This window comes from Brachyistius frenatus, unplaced genomic scaffold, assembly GCF_029030835.1.
Source record: "Brachyistius frenatus isolate BFR_SWC_R1_liver_20210118 unplaced genomic scaffold, ASM2903083v1 Contig_11, whole genome shotgun sequence".
Classification (NCBI taxonomy): Eukaryota; Metazoa; Chordata; class Actinopteri; family Embiotocidae; genus Brachyistius; species Brachyistius frenatus.
Genome location: NW_027210610.1, coordinates 2839298 through 2856201, shown reverse-complemented (window position 1 = coordinate 2856201; position 16904 = coordinate 2839298). Strand labels below are relative to the sequence as shown.

The 16904-nt window shown below is 41.7% G+C and overlaps 1 protein-coding gene across 1 annotated transcript; it reads right to left on the bottom strand.

The window, feature by feature from the left end:
* Positions 1-1380: 1380 nt before the first annotated feature.
* Positions 1381-15119, bottom strand: LOC138616926 (alpha-1,6-mannosylglycoprotein 6-beta-N-acetylglucosaminyltransferase B-like). Its single transcript, XM_069691527.1, has 17 exons — positions 15070-15119; positions 13452-13567; positions 10135-10264; positions 9891-10039; positions 7914-7978; positions 7483-7656; positions 7226-7393; positions 6923-7092; positions 6551-6682; positions 6100-6233; positions 4374-4516; positions 4052-4207; positions 3732-3878; positions 3500-3616; positions 3308-3382; positions 2252-2412; positions 1381-1906 (listed from the first exon to the last, which is right to left on the bottom strand). The coding sequence occupies exons 1-17, from the start codon at positions 15093-15095 to the stop codon at positions 1708-1710; spliced, it is 2262 nt and encodes a 753-aa protein (XP_069547628.1). The 5' UTR covers positions 15096-15119; the 3' UTR covers positions 1381-1707.
* Between the last annotated feature and the right edge of the window lie 1785 nt (positions 15120-16904).

The window sequence follows — 16904 nt, the reverse complement described above, 5'->3', positions numbered from 1 at the left end:
GCTGTGACCTCCTGAACGCATTGAGAGGTCATCCGTGATTCACTCGGATAATGAGCCTCATCACTAAAGCTGTCACCCTCTCTCCTTTGAGACCCGGGCTCATATTTGCAGCCAGCAAAGCAGAGGTGCAACATGAGAAGCAATCCCATGCAACACTGACCAGTATGATACATTTCTGTCACCAAATGAATAATTAGATACTTATTTAGCATAAATACTGCAGTGTGCTGAACTGCGTGTGTTGAGAAATGAAGCTTAACGCTGTAAACAAAACTGCGTTCGACTCACTGGTGACACTTAATTTAAATAAATATTTCCCTGAAGTGCATCTTGCCTATATTTGAGGACTATTTGCTGATGGCAGAAGTTCCCAACTTTTTCAGACCATGTGCCACGACATATTGAAACAAATTTCCCAAATACAACTTTCCACTGCAGACACCAAACAGTTTTTCTTCCACAAAATAAAATTCCCTGATTTTACCGTGCAATAGCCCCAGAAAGGCTAAATAACATAAAGCTGCTGTTTTAAAAGATCAATTTATAACACCGGATGGTTAGATAGTAGGTTTTTAATTCAAATTGAAATCTTTAATAGTCATTTTATTTATTAATAACTAATGAAGTTTCTGCTGTTGCATACATATACAGACGCAATGCTCTAACTTTACAGTCGCTCATATTCTGCTGCTGTATGAAGCTGCAGGTGTTTAATAAACTCAAAAGGAAAGACTCCTAGAAACAGCTGGAAGCAACAAACTTTCTTCAGCTGCTCTTAGCGTTTTGTCAAACTTTTTATGCACATTTTAGTTTTTAATAGGTGTGAAATTGTAGAGCAAAGTGAATGAGGTAAAACTCAACATACTGGACAGATGTTTTGTGATGTTGGAGAGATCCACATGTCTACTACTACTCTACCATCAATCATGAAAAGCTTTCGAACAGCTCTTATCACGCCGGCCACGTAATACTTCCGGCTCGTTTCACTCTGTCCCGAACCTGCCTCAGAAAAACTGACTATGTGAACGCGGCCACAGACTGATACAGGGGCGCCACGCCAAAAGCGTGCAAGTTGGCAACCCGGCTGGTATTCGCAAAACAAAATTACTTGAGTGTCACAAAACTACATTACGTATCTTTGTTTTTCTTAGTTGGTACACGACGTATACCTGCGGATCACGTGGACGACACCACTGCTTCCAGGAAGGCTCTTGTGTACCGCAGTTTCTGAATCACTGGTTAAAGCTATTAAGGTAAAGCTAAAGAAACAAGAGAGATTTTATTTGGTTCCATGACACAACAGCCGTTGAATTCATCAACCTTCAAAATTTCAAGTACTAATGCAATCACAATCATTCATGGTTGCTTCCTGAGTAAAAACTGACATAAATTTAAAAAAAAAAAAAAATTAAATCATCCAGACAACTGTCCTGGGCAAAGTCTGATAACTAACTAACTAACTAAACATTGGGGGTGCAGACTGAAATGCTTTTAAACTACTTTTTAATGTTTGAATATAAATAAAATAGTCCCGCCTTTATGAAATCCACAAACAAAGACTACAAAGCTTTTAATAGCTTTGGTATGACAGGTGGCTCCCTTGTGCTGAGAATCTTTACCTGTACAGTTTGCCTTGCCGAGCTCTCTTTGGTGCAGTCTCTTCCTCCTCTCTCACTGCTATTTCCCCGAGTTCTTTCAGAGTGTTTCTTAGACGCAGTCGGGGCACAGAGCTACCTGTCTGGGTAGGTGAGCCCTGCAGGGACACAGTCTGCGGTATGAAGGGTCAGAGCCGGCACAACTGAACAGCAGAGGCTCCTGCTGGAGGCCGCAGTGACGACCCCAAGGGCTGTAGGAAGGAAACATGTGGTTGACTTCCTGCACCATGCTGGAGCAACTCAGTCTGAGCCTGCGAAATGGAAGATAGCGATTAGTTTATTTGTATACAGAGCATCAATCAATACACTGGACATCTCTACCACAATATTGTTCTGATGTTGCTCTGTTTTTAATGGAAATTCTGAATGTGTATTAATACTGTGCACCTAAAACACCAGTGGTTACTGGTTTCCAGCTTCTGAAAAGCTACATATCATGAACCATTTGCATTTAACTAGAAGCACAAGGTCTCAGACAGTACACGGCTGTACGTTCATCATGCTGTATGCTTGCTCTGATTCCAGATGTGAATGTGTATATTGAAAAAAAAAAGTGCATTTAGAGTTGGCATGGTTTAATGGTTCCAATTTCTCACCTGGTAAATGCGGCAGGCGTGTTGAGGTGGTGGAAGAGAGCAGGCTCGCACAACAGGGAGGAGCGTCGGCACACACTTACACAGGACTGACCCAGCGGACCAAGGTGCATCCTGAGAGCGCTTTCAGGCGGCCAAGTAGGGACAGAGCGACTGCAGAAGTTCTTGAGCGTTAACAAAGAAAAAGAAAGTGGAAAGTGATTTGATTTTTAACCGAGCAAGAACTGAGTGGTTTCCTCTTCTGTCTGAAACACAATGTGTAGAAAGCCTTTGAAACAATTTGATCAGCAGAAATAGTAGTTGGTAGTCTGTCTTGATTGCCGTGTGTGTGTGTGTGTGTGTGTGTGTGTGTGTGTGTGTGTGTGTGTGTGTGTGTGTGTGTGTGTGTGTGTGTGTGTGTGTGTGTGTGTGTGTGTGTGTGTGTGTGTGTGTGTGTGTGTGTGTCTCTGCCTCTCTCCGTGTCAGTGCCACTGTTATGCGTGTGTGGGGTCACGTCACGTGGCCTTGAACCGCTCTGTCTGACCATAAACGTCATTTCCACCCGAATTATTATTTTTTTTTGAAAAGCTAAGATTTACTTTTTACCGCATGCTGAATTCATAACATCTGAATAATTACATCACTGTGATGGCTATGAACATAGCCAACAGAAATAAATACAACTTTTTTTAATTCGTTATTATCCGTTTTAATTTCTAGTTGTGGACATGCAGGTCCACTATCATCCACCAGGGGGTGCTGTAGAACCCATGGCCCAGGATCGGCGGAAAGGTAGGACATAAAGACACAAACCACTCTTGAATCATAGAAGGAGGATTCGTGATTAAAGACTAGATGTAGTTCAAGAGGTGGATAACATGTTTATAAAATGCCAATATCAGAATAATGTATTTATAATCCTTTAAATGTGTTTGACTTAAAATCAAAAGGTTTGAAGGGCACCCACCCTATTTTAAGATGTATTTTCTCTCACATCATAACAGACGGTATTAAATAGGTCTATCTCTAATTTGGTGGGGTAGCACCCAAATATATTATAACAGCTCCCCCTACATGTACCTGGTGAGTGATGTAACCATGAACCCGCTCCAGCATTCCCACACAAGTGAACTCTTGAGGAGTGAAAGACTTCACCTGCAAAAACATACACAAACACTTTTATTCAGTGCTACTGTAACTGGAATTTGGGGAAAATAAGGTGTGTGTCTGCATACAGTTGAACTGTAATTCTGTTTGTTCAGTGGAAACTACCTCAGTGCTCAAAATAGCTTTGACTGCCTGCCGTATATCAGTCCTGTTGGTCACATCCACAGTCCACACATAGGGTTTACCAATGAATTCTTCAGCATAAGGGTGCTGGGAAGAGATCTAAGATCCAAAAGTTATAGGAGACGTTTTTAGATCTTCACAAAAACATAGCAGTAATTTAGAACACAAATTCAACAATATCTCACAGTATATAATTGATATGGGAGTTACCTACCTGTCTTGTGGTGGGCTTGCCCTTGTAGAATTTATTGTTGTCTGATGAGTGTGGAGGGTCAAAACGTGGCTGAAGGAAGACACAGCCCAGAGCTATTGCTTCAATAGGAGCGGGACCCTCATAGGGGAACCCAAGACCTACGAACACCTGCCGGGGAAAACGGAAGCAGCAGAGGGAAGACTATTTCCTTAAAGAGGGTACTTCATAAACTATGAACCAGAAAGACAGTTATCATTATTCAGAACTCACAATCTTAATCATAACTTGATTTAGATACAGTAGGCTTTCTTGTGTTACTTTGTGATAGGCTCTTATCTGACCTTTGCCCTGCGGAGAAGTCGTAAGAAGTTTTCCTGAGTCAGCAGTCCGTGGTTTCTGATGGACCTGGGCAAATTTGAGGAGTGTCCTGGAGGTTGGTAGACTGTGGCATGAGTTTCCAGTTCCTCACTGATCACCTCCACATATTGAGATTTACCCTGATATAGAGATACACACAAAGACACACACAAACAGGAATCTGAGTAAAGACTTCAGAGAAGACCTGCATGTTCAAAAACTTCACTGTAATGTAAAGTCTTGCCGTAGCTGCTTTATGATATGCTCACAGTCTTTCTACATAATATACTCTTTTACTCATTATACCTGCCACATGTAGTCCTGTTTGCCATAGACAACGGCTATTCTGTCTTTCCTGTAGTTTTCCGGCTCGAGCTTATCCTCCCTCACCTCCCTCCTCGCTGTCTCTTCACTCACGAAGCCCAGAAAGGAGTTATCAGGAGTGTGAGCTAGAGACAACAGAACATAGAGAAGTTAAATGACCTGTAAAAATATTCCATGACATTTTTAACAAGCAAACTTACAAAAAAAAAAAAAAAAAAAAAAGGAATCCGGACAAGGGCTGGGAGCTTCAGCGTCACTCAGAGTCATGAAACTAATCTGGCACATTTGTCACGTCTCTACTCATGTTTTTGAGTGATATTAAACTTCTTTTGTGGATGATAAAATTGGGTGCCTCGTTCTGTGCTTCTTTGACTAAAATGTGATCAAAGTCAGTGAACACGTCTTCATTGAAGATGATACAAATACTACATTAAGTGTGAAAAACAAATTACTTTTGGCCACTACTACTCACTGATAGTAAGGCTGCAGGTGAATCACAGTTTATATTAAAATTCTGCGAGAGAGGAAAAACATACTGCGCAGCATAAATCATGGGCTGAAGGAAATGAGAACTCTTCACATATGAGGGTTGGGTGTTTGGATAGGCAGCTGCCACCCTGCTGCCCTCTGACACTCTGTGGAAGGTGTGAGAGATGAGTATTTACTTTGCAAGGAATGTGCCGGCAAAGGTGTGTGTCTAAGCATCGATTTGTAACATTTCTATGTGTGTGTGTGTGTGTGTGTGTGTGTGTGTGTGTGTGTGTGTGTGTGTGTGTGTGTGTGTGTGTGTGTGTGTGTGTGTGTGTGTGTGTGTGTGTGTGTGTGTGTGTGTGTGTGTGTTTGTGTGTGTGTGTGTGGTTGCCAAGTCTCCCCTCATTCACCCCCTACACAGAATTTCCTGCTGGCTCCTTTTGGGCTCTGCTTCTCTCCGGCGCCTGTCTAGATTCACCGCTTCTCACACACACACACACACACACACACACACACACACACACACACACACACACACACACACACACACACACACACACACACACACACACACACACACACACACACACACACACACACACACACACACACACACACACACACACACACACACACACACACACACACACACCTATCAGATTAGCAGCGATATGATCATGCAGCATGTCAGGGTTTGGAGAGAAACTTTGACTGTTTGTCTGTTTGGTGCAAGCCTTCAGTCGCTTCTCTTTCTCTGTGCCTTCTGCAAAACAGAAGCATTAACACTCAACTCTTTTCTCAAGCTTCTTTTATTTCTTTCCTCTTCCTGTGTCCTTCCTCTGTTTTGTTTTCTTTCTTCTTTTTTTTTTGTCCTTCTCACATCCTCAACTAACAACCATCTCTCTCCCTCCTCTCCCTCAGCAGGACAAATAAACAGTGTTCCCAGCTGAGGGATGAAGAGTGGCTCCCGGCCCAGAGCTTCCAGCTCGTCTCCATCTCCCGGCAGGGTGGGAAAGATGACATGGAGAGGTGTTGGAAAGAAAGCTCTGTCTGGGCATCAAGTTTATTTAACCTCAGCTATTAATCCTCTCACTGTGAGAACACTGAGAGGGGTGTATGTGAAAGATATATATATATAGAGAGAGAGAGAGAGTTCATTTTTTAATCAGTGTACTGTGTCCAACCTTATAGACACATGCACAGAAACACAATAACAAATACATACGCACAGACTTACGGAACATTGTCATGTACTGCAGAGGTTGGAGACCCCAGCTCCCCCACAGTGTTTTATATCCGTGGCTACGTGCATAACTCGCCAGGTTAAAGGCTGGTTCGGTGCCGAATGAGTCCAGGATTCTGAAGTGGCACCTAGAGGGATTTATTTTTAAATAATTTGACACAAAACTCATTTGACACTGACACATATAATATAATGTAATACTTCACATTAAATAACAACATTAGTATCTAATGCGAGCTCTGTAAAAGAGACACACCTGTGTGATACAATTCTGTTAATATAAGTGATTATTGCTAATATTAGTTGCTGTTATATTTCTGATAATCAAGGACATCAAAGTTACTAAGTCCATTTACTTTTTATTGCATCAGGACTTTAATCACAAAGTACATGAAATATACATCCAACTGGGCATGATTATGGATTTAGAAAATTGTGGTCATACCGGTAATGCAGGAAAGCCAGTCCCATGGCTCCTTGGAGGTGAGCGAGGCCGTGGTAGTCGGTGTAGATGAGGTCAAAGGTGAGGGGCCTTTGGATTGGACAGCTGCCTCGGCCTGGTGCAGCACCTATCAGACTGGAAGGGTCACAACAAACACACATCAGGTTCGAGAAATAATTGATGTCGTTTGCCTCTCTCATCCCTACAGTATTAAGTGATCCCAGACCAACTGGGTTGATAATTACAAGATGCCAACATGTTGACGTTGGATTCAACATACGTCATACTCATTCCACCTAACTACTAAAATACTGTTCAAATGAACATGATGTTTAATTCAGGTGAAAGTAACTTGTGGTTTAGGACAGTAGTAACCTGTGGAGTCGTTGCTGTGAGGTGCTGAAGATCAGGTTGTGGCCCAGGATTGTCAGACAAGCACCCAAGTCAGCCCACTGGACCAGCTCTCCTAGAGGACCGCCTCGCTCCACCATGGCTTCAAAACGCTGGCCGACATTCCCTGCCAGGGCACCAGGGTAAAGCAGCACCTAATGGATGGGAAGTTTAAACGTCCAAAATCCATCTTCCTTAATATGCAGCCAGGCAAACACAGTAGGTATAGTAGATTTAAGATTCTGTAGATTATAACACAAGGTGACAAAAATATGATGTCATAACTACCCTCATCTGGGAAGAGACAGTCGTGTTGCCGCTCTGCTTCATCCTCAGACCAGCCTGGATCCACCGCTCAGACATTCTCTCCACTCTGGACCAGATGAACTTCATTGCCGGGCTGCTGACGTTGCTGATGACCTCATACAACGGGCTGAGAGTTGCACGTATCCCAGCCTGTGCGTAATCACAATGCAAAGTAAAAAATCATAAATTGTGCTGACTCATTCTGCAGCGACACACAGTGCTGTAGACTAAGATTATACCTTCTCCGTATAAGAACGAGCCTTCTGATGCCATGGCAGTGCAGAGTGGTTTCTTCCAAGACGAGGAGGACAAAAGTCTTCTATTTCACTGAGGTACGTCAATATGGAGCAAGTGGTACCATCCACTCCATAAAAAGCATAACAAGGGTCTGACTGCCAATGGGCCAGCAGGAACTAACACAGAGACAGATGTTATATTAAAGCAATGATAAGCACACTTTGGTTATGCAAACTGATTCATCATGCAGATTATCCAATATAAAGAACATGCTATACTATACTCCCAATGATCCCCAATGGTATTTTTCTCTTATAGTTCAAACCTCTATGTTTTGAAACTGAATATTAAACTTGAAGTCATGGTAAGCACTTCAATTAAACACATACAGAGCCATGATTTTATGCTACCATATACATTTTCACTTTCTCACCTCCACTTTCTCAGCACACACAGGATATGCAGGATCCATTGGCACCTCACACTTCTCTTTGGGCCCTGTGCGTGAGACATTAGCCGTCACAGTTTTTTTTTGTGTGTGCCCATTTTTAATGCATCATTATTCTACAACCCCGGCTTCAGAAACAAAAACTACATTGTAGAGGTGCCTCAATGTTGCTAATGAAGAACAGTGGACAATAATTTTGATATACAACCTCTCAACTGAAATGTGCACAATGAACAGCAGCCATCAGCACGATGTATAGCGCTGCCATGCCTGCATGAGGCATGAGAGTAGAGGCAGTGTGTTCTCAGAGGCCCTTTCCCGTAAGCCCCCCCACCATCTCCAGCCAATGTCAATCAACTGGAATGAACGCACACACGCGCACACACACCTGACCCACCTGCCTCCTACCAAACATTCCCATTTACAATGCGAGACCTTGCCAAAATACACAGTCCTTAACTGTGTAAAACAACCTAGTAAAAAGGGAAAGGGAGAGAAAAAAAAGATAAGAAAAGCTGTAGGCTGAGGAGAGGTGTGAAAGCCTAAAAACAGGGATACGCTATAGGGGCATGGCCAAAAGAAAAAAAGTTTCCCCTTCTACAAAAACAAGAGTATGAGTAGACAAGTTGGTGAAAGGACTCCTGGGTAATTCAGTCGTATTTTATGGGTGTGAGGTAATGTGAGAGGAAGAGGGTGAGGGGCCAACAGGCTGGTGATGGGGAAGTCTGTGTTTGTGTGCATGCGGGTGGCATGTGTGTACATAGTGTATGTGTATGCATGTCCAGAAGTGAGGCCACGCTCACATATGGATGCGATCGTGTCTGTGTGGCCCAAACTTTATGAATTCCCTTTTTCTAATAGTGGAGTGAGTGTACACCTACTCATCCCCACCACACACACATACACACGAACAACCGTTCACATGCCAGCCAGTGTGCGTAACCCGACTCTCACCTGACACCTCACAGGAGGGTCGTAGCGTAGACGTAAACTTCTTTCCTCCCCACGGCAAGTTGATTGGCGCTGGCTCCGTGGGACTTGTTAAACTTCTATTCAAGGACTCCATCCCCCATAACCACCTGCACCCACTGCACTTTAACCCCCCTCCTTCACACCCTCTATTATCACAGCTTGTTAATTTCACTGTGTGGTTAACCTTTACTAAGGCTATGAACCATGCATTTGGCTCACTACCACTGTAGGCAACCGCAGAGAAGTTTGCAACCGGCCAATTATTGAAGCTGGCAACTTGCAGGGAGGAGAGAGTGTATTTATTTGGTTTAGCCAGAATATAGAAGCACATTATAACTGCAACAAACCTGAGAATATCTGTTTAACTTGAACAATTAGTTTATTTTAGTCCAAGACATTGTAAAATTAAAGCTAAACAACAATGACCTGCTCACGGTGGTACGCCTCCGCCAACAGGTCAAGCTGCAGTTTACATCCATATGTGTCCAGACTCCTATGATATATGTTGTGGAGACTTTTAAGGAATCCTTATATGTGTTCAAATGCTTGCTAATAAAGCTGATTGACAGTAGACAATGTCTGAAATACTGTATGAATGATGCTTCAAAGAAGCTACACATTATAAAACATGGCTGCTTCCCTCACATCTTCAACCCAACAGCAGAGACGATCTATACAGTCACCAAAGTTTTAAGGTGAACACCATATATTAGTATCACCAATTCAGTGACCAACATAAATGTGAAATATCGTCCCAATCTCCCCTTCTGTTCCTGAGGTACGGTGTTGAATAATGGCCGGAAAAGTGTTTTGTAGAACATTGTGATGTCACAGTGAAGTTGACCTTCAAACATTCTTGGGACGAAGTGAACATAAGACATCCGGCTACAGTTGCCTGGCACAGAGGCAAAACTCTGCAAGACTTGTATCTCGTACCCTAAAACACATGCCTTATCTGTAAATTACAGCTGATAAAAGTGTGGACCTCACCTGTGTGTGGTCCGTGATCATCATGTTGTGTCGGTGTCTGAGCCTGCTGGTGCTGGTGGTGATGACGGCCGAGCTGATCGAGTCTCTCGGACACTCTCTTCAGCTCCCTCTCTACCAAGCGGGCCAAGCCTTGCTGGTCCTGTCTAAAGCTGGAAAAACACACAGAAACACACAGGAATGCTAACACAAGTCATATCTGTATCTAAATATACTGAGGTCCGTCTACGATAATATTACTGAGTACCTCTGTAGCAGCAGACTGAGATCATTTCTGGTCAGCTGGGTGACATCTCTCTCTTTACTCAGTCTCTGCACTTGAGTACTCAAAGCCTCCAAGCGAAGAGCCAGCCTACGAAAGCCAAGATCACGCTGACCTGTGAAATAAAGAATATGCAGTATGGTGTGTCGTGTACAGTATGTTAAAAATCATAATAGTGTCCATACTGTGTTCTTGTAGCAAAGCGGGCCCAGAAGTAAGAAATCTTGTTCTGATCATCAAGTAGCAGGGACATGTAGCGCTAACGGGATGTGCTACAAGTATGGTCATATGTATTTTTCACACTCCATACAGGCAGTAGGCGACTGGGGATGAAGAGGGATGCCTTCCTCCTTGTTAACCTGCTACTGGGACAGATGATCCTTTATCTGACTGAGATTTGTGGAAGTTAGCATCTATGCCCCCGACCATGGCTCTGAAATATCAGTAGTGTTACTGTGCTGCGTATTGATAAATGAGGGGGGCCCGCCCGCACACACACACACACACACACACACACACACACACACACTGTATGTGTTTTTGAATGTTTCCACCTTCATGTTTAGAGGTTTCTCTAAGTTTAAAATGCTCACCTCGTATGCTGAAGAAAAGTCACTTTAAGTTCACATTTCAACTCCAAAAAGAGGTGAAGCTGTTCACAGACAGCACATTTACATTGACTTTAGTCTGTCGTGGTGCATCCAGTAACCCGGTGGCTCCCTTTCACTTTGTCGTGTTAAAAATGATGTAGAATGATACAAAATGGGTCCATGTAATATGAACTGTGAGCAAACGGCAGCTTTTCCAGCTTGAAATGGTAAAAACAAAACAAACAAAAAAGATAATAAATAAAATAAAATCTTTTGTAACAGAAATTGGATCCTTTTATTTATATTAAAAAAAAACAATTTATTACAATGTTTGAAACAATTGCTTCAACCAATATTAAAGATTATGAGGAATGTGACAGTCACAATACTCTCTGTTCAAAACCTACCCTGACACTGACTATATATTATTATTGTTTGCTACAACAAATAATGTTAAACCATATAACCTGTACCTCTTGTGTTTGCTCTGATAAATCGAGTATGGAGTGTCTGACTGACCTGAAGCACAAGAGGTCATGGTAAGAACCTCAGTTAGTCAGCTATCTAACTGTAGAAGCAGTGAATGCCTGTTTTTGAAGTCTGCTGGTGAGGCTCAAAGCGTTTATTTGAGAGGGCAGATTGAGGATTTCTTGACTGAAACATGTGTTTGAAACACGGTTGTCTGTTGACAGAGTTGTGCAGGCGGTGAATGAGGAATATTGAGCATTATATTGGACACCATCAGAAGAAATATCTCCCTGAAGATGGAGCTTTCACCTGTAATACACAGTAAAATATCTCAAGAAAGTGATGTAATTTCATCTGTATTTGCTCAGCTGACTGTCAGCATATCACTAACTACAGTACATGACCAGGAGCCCTTTGGGCTCAGAGGTAGTGAAAGATGAATGGCAGGGAAGAGGTGGGATCCTGGAACAAGTTAGGTGAGATAACTTTATAAATACTGTATATCATCCCAGAGCTTGTAAAGTTGTGTATGTGCAGCTTCTAAAAATCATGAATGTGTGTACGCGTGTACACCATTTACTTATACTAAATATGAGCTGCTTCTGCAGCTTTTAGGATCAAAACAGTCACATGGAGATTAGAAGTTCACAAAACATATGCAGTATATAGTTCCTTATAACAGTTTAATGAAATAATAATATTATAAATTTCCACAATGTTACAGCAACCTTACAGAAAACCACTGTGCAAAAACTCTTGTGATCACATATGACCAAATACACAAGTGATTGTGCACATGTGAAATATGTGGTTATGGAACATTTTCGTGGTGTAATGTATAAAGTCCATGCAGATTCCAATCCGAAAGGTTTTCCATATATTTTCTCCTTGTTATCATACATTGCGACATGTGGTAAACATGTATCATACATGTAATCACGTGTTCCATGTGGAAAACGTCTTTTTACTGGAAGGGCAAGCTTAGCCTCCTCACTTTTATACTTGTAGATACATCTGGCAATTAAAGGAGATGGGTTTTAGTGTGTTTAAGCAGTTTCTCAAAAATAAGAACTCCAGTCATGTGGGTAAAACTTTACAGTACCTTTGTATCTAATCTTCTTTTTTCCCCACCAGAAACAGTTTAAATCATCTCGTGTCACTGCCTGCTTCGGGTAAAAAAGCTGATTCTAAGATTACAAATTACTTTTTACAAAACCCAGCATTTTGTGATGAATTTGTGCTGGATTAACTGCTTACCAATAGCTTCCCCCGTGTGGTATAACAGTGTTTCCCAACACAACCATAGCTGGGTGGCTATTTGTACACAAGTTGCGGTGGGTCCCTCAAAGCACAAAGCAAATGTGGCTGAGTTTGACTGAGACTGACATGCACCAGTGGGTTAGACTGTCTGCTAAAAACAATTTTCCAAGAATATGAGAAGAAAACGACCGGGATGTTTAGATAAAACATCATCTTCTGTGATTACATTGTCAAAGTGATTCATTGTTCTTTCACAAACTTTTGGTCACATCTTTGACAAACACTATGAGTTTACTCTATCACGAGTAAATGGGTTTCTATATATGGCATCAGCCAATTCCAAATCATTTCTGGATGAATTTAATTAAGAAACATCAAAGCATCAACAAACAACATATTAGTATTTTATCATTAGGGCGCCAATTGAAAAATAAATTTTTGAATCACACCTCTTAACAAAAGCAACAAATAGACTAATGAATGTTAATCAGAGACTTCCTGAACACTGACTGAAACCTGCGGAGTTTATTTCCAAATGGGACAGGCACAAAGCCAAAATATGCAAATTTATTCATCTGGTGCATAAAAAAAAAAAAAAAAAAAACACTGCTCATTTTACAGAAAAAACACACTCCAAAGGAGATTGTTGTTAACATTTGTCTCTTCCGTATAAACCAGAAAGAAAGCTTTTGCCCAAACAACCTTTTCCAATCCCTCTTAAATACCCTCCTTTAGAGAAACAGTTTAGCTAGACAAATAAGCTCGAGTATATCCTGGCAACAAACCCACAACAGTCAGATACATGGGAAGACCCACCGCGAACTGTGTATAAATCTTCATCTAAGACTGGGAAGACAGTCAGAATAGGTCTTAATCCCCGGACACAGGGGACATTTCTGTTTCTTTTTGTGTTGCAAAATCTACTGGTAATTGTGTGAGAATAAAGCTTCACTTCTGAACTGTGTGACTGCTTGTGTGTCTTACCCTTCTCCTCAGGTGATCTCCCAGCAGGCTCGTCCCTGGTCATCTCAATGGGCGCCCAGAGGCCCTGCAGTAGCAGGGTGACCACAGACAGGCACAGACAGAGCACCAGGCAACCACTAGAGGGCACACAACACAGAAAAAAAACTCTTCATATGGTACAGGAAACAGAACAGTATACTACATCAGTGGCTGCCAAACTTTTTGCTCCCTCACAGCCCTGCCAGATGAACTCGAGTACCAAGTGACATCACCTGTCAAATGTGTTTATTTCAAACTGGATGTTATTTAGCATTATCCTTGTGTCTTATCTTTGAGAGGCCTACAGCATACTTTGCAGAGGAGTTATTCTGAGCTAACAGTTTCAACCACTTTTCCAACACTTAAAGCTTTTTTTTTTTTAAAACAGTTTATCAGTTATTTAACCATTTTTAGTAAACTATTTCAACTGTGTTCATGCATTACTTATCAGTTTTTAGCTATTTAAACTGTACTGATTATTACTTTTAGCCAACTGTTTAAAAATGTATCCCTAAGCAACTGTTTGGACTCACAGGGACTACAGGCCATGGGAACATATGAGTATATTTTCTTCCAAATCATAATATCTATTTTCCACAATGAGTTGAGCTACAGTCTTTCCACTACATCTGGAAAAGGAGCTAGCGGAAACTTCCCTGGTTGGAGATCAGTGTGGTACACAAAGAAAGTGTCTGAACATGAATGATCCAGCCCAGTTTCATGCTGTGATACAGCAGTTTTTCAACACAGTAAACAGCTCCACATATGCGAGTTATATTTTCTTCGTATATTCACTGGACACGACATAAAAGGTCACTTCAATAATTTGTACCGTTCCCAACCGGTTAAATCTCCTTTTAGCTTCATAGTCGTGATTTTAATAGTAGCCTTGATGCAATAAAAACTGACAGTCTGACTTTGCCTTTCACTAAATACATGTAGAGAATGTGGAGAGCTAAATTGTTCCATGAGGAGACCCCGGTGTGTCAAAACAAGTATTCGAAGCGTGATGTGCCATCATAGCATGCGTCTGCTCGCTGCTCACATGAGCTCCCAGCTTCAGTTTAACTGGGGCAGAGAGAGCCGTCACTTCTCTCACTTTCATCAGGCCGGAGAACCCACCAACCCTGAACCAAAGAAACACAGCCCAGCCACCAAGTACGTGCACAAACACCTTGGAGGGTCTCCTCATGGCAATAAAGCTGCAGATAAAATTATTTTCCATTCAGCTGTATTAGTCTGCATTCCATCAAAGTTGTCCGAGCACTCATCGCAGGTTGAGAGAATATATGGTATGAAAAAGTAGCTGCACAGAGGAAATCATGTTAAAACAGATTGCTATGTTACATTTGGCCTGACTTCTCCTCCTAGTGATGTCATATGTTGGGGAGATCCAGCGCATGTGAAAGGGAGACTCTTTAAGTTAACTATGCTGAGCTTTGTCAAGAGTAAACTGTCAGAAGAGTCAGAGTTTCATGCAGCTCAAGTAAGTAAAGCTAAAATAAGTGAACACTGCAGTGACATGTTTGGATGAAGTGAGGTTATATTTACATTTTTACTACTTCCTGACTGCTGATTATTCACTGATCTAAAGGCTTACCTGCGATGCCGGAGTGCAACACGCATGGCCCTCTGTTTACAGGGTGTAGGATCTCACTGTCAAGACAATAAGTACCAGTAAATGCAACATGCTACAGGTATATATTAGAGAAAAACTATCTTTTACTATTCTTACCATTACATTTCCCATTCCCTTATTTGGGTTTAAGCGCCAAAGGACCATTGGGATTTCTTTTCAAATTGGAAATGAATGGTCACACTTTCTAAATGAATTGCATCAATAAAGTTTACAGGCATTAATAGATGTCAAAGTAATGCTGTTGCCGGCATGACTGGCCATGAAAGCCTTTTCAGCCCGTGGTCTTTCTGTGTGTGTGTGTGTGTGTGTGTGTGTGTGTGTGTGTGTGTGTGTGTGTGTGTGTGTGTGTGTGTGTGTGTGTGTGTGTGTGTGTGTGTGTGTGTGTGTGTGTGTGTGTGTGTGAACAAGTTCATTAGACTGATAGAAATGCTAAACACAAAGATAACAAAACTGCCATCACCGACGCGTTGTGTGTCAGTGTGAGACAGATACAGAGATGTCGGCACACAAAACAAGCACACACACACACACACACACACACACATCCTCACCTCCTTGGGTCTTCATCCCAACCCACTGGCAACCATCGGGCCTATTTGCAAAACACACAAACTTGAAAAAAAAAAAGGGAAATAAAGATGAGGCTAGGAAGGATCTTGCCTCCTTTTTTTTTTTTTTTTTTTTTTTTTTTTTTTTATCTCTTTTCGCTCTCTTTCCCTCCTTTTCTGGCCCTGCCTTTTCTCTTTCTCTGGGCCTATGGGTAGGCATCCTGCGGTTGCCAAGGTAACCTGACTCCCCTTTAGAGAAAAAACAATACCCAGAGTGCTACTTAGGCCTTTCACATATACAATGGAGCCGACGCTATTGGGTGACAGTTTCTTTCAGTCTCATAGGCTAGACTCAAGCCTTGCTCATGAATTGATACTGAAGCACAGAGCTCATTTAAATGGCTCAAATGGAGCAAACGTTTGGCATTGAATGGAATAGTACTGACACAAGATGGAGGACACATAATGACAGTAAAATATATTATTGATAACAATAAACTAAATAAAGACAATACACAGAGGAAAGTGTGTAAATACCTATTTGAGAAAAAGTTTTAAATGTGACTTACTGGGTTGGGAATCAACTACAATTGTCAAACAATTTAATTGAACAGATATTCATGTATTTCTTGTATATCTCTTTAAAAGGTGTCACTTTGATTGTAAATGCTAGAATGGAAATGTATCAAAAAATAAACTACACCAAGTTATTTGAAGGTCCCCATTTTTGAAGGACAAGTATGTCTCATCAAGCCTAAGTATTTTTTTGTCGAGTGTCTTGTAGTCCACATCCTGTACTGGAATGTAAGAGAGCTTCCCCAATAGTCCATATATCGTGTTTCTCTTGGCTCGACACGCTCTAATGTGTGTCACATGTAAGTAAATGTAGCTGCTGTCAAGACAGACATTAGTTGGTAATTTGAAGCGCATGAGCTCCACAGTGGTATTGTGATCTGTTTAAAAGTTCCCTTTGAAAAACTGTGATCATGAGAACAAAGATGCAGCAGCAAATTAGGACGACTGCAGATTGTAGAACCGTACATCGTGCTAAACGTTTCCACATCACTCAACTAATCAACAATGTCACACTGGGACAGAGGCAGATGGAGCACATATGTCACTTGGAAAAGGATTTTCTTTCTCAATCAGCTGACTTGGAGTGATAGTAATTACACACAGTTGCAGTAAACTGTACTTCATGTCAGCTGAGATAAACAGGTGGAGATTTTCCAGTGAGGATGCCAAGTC

Bases quoted from the DNA above. Each gene is read 5' to 3' on its own strand.
- LOC138616926 (XM_069691527.1), bottom strand. From the start codon at position 15,095: ATGCGTGTTGCACTCCGGCATCGCAG. The intron at 7,093-7,225 runs GTAGTTATGACA...CCCATCCATTAG, and splicing joins CTGTCTCTTCCCAGATGAGG to GTGCTGCTTTACCCTGGTGC. The intron at 4,517-6,099 runs GTAAGTCTGTGC...TGTTGTCTCTAG, and splicing joins GCAGTACATGACAATGTTCC to CTCACACTCCTGATAACTCC.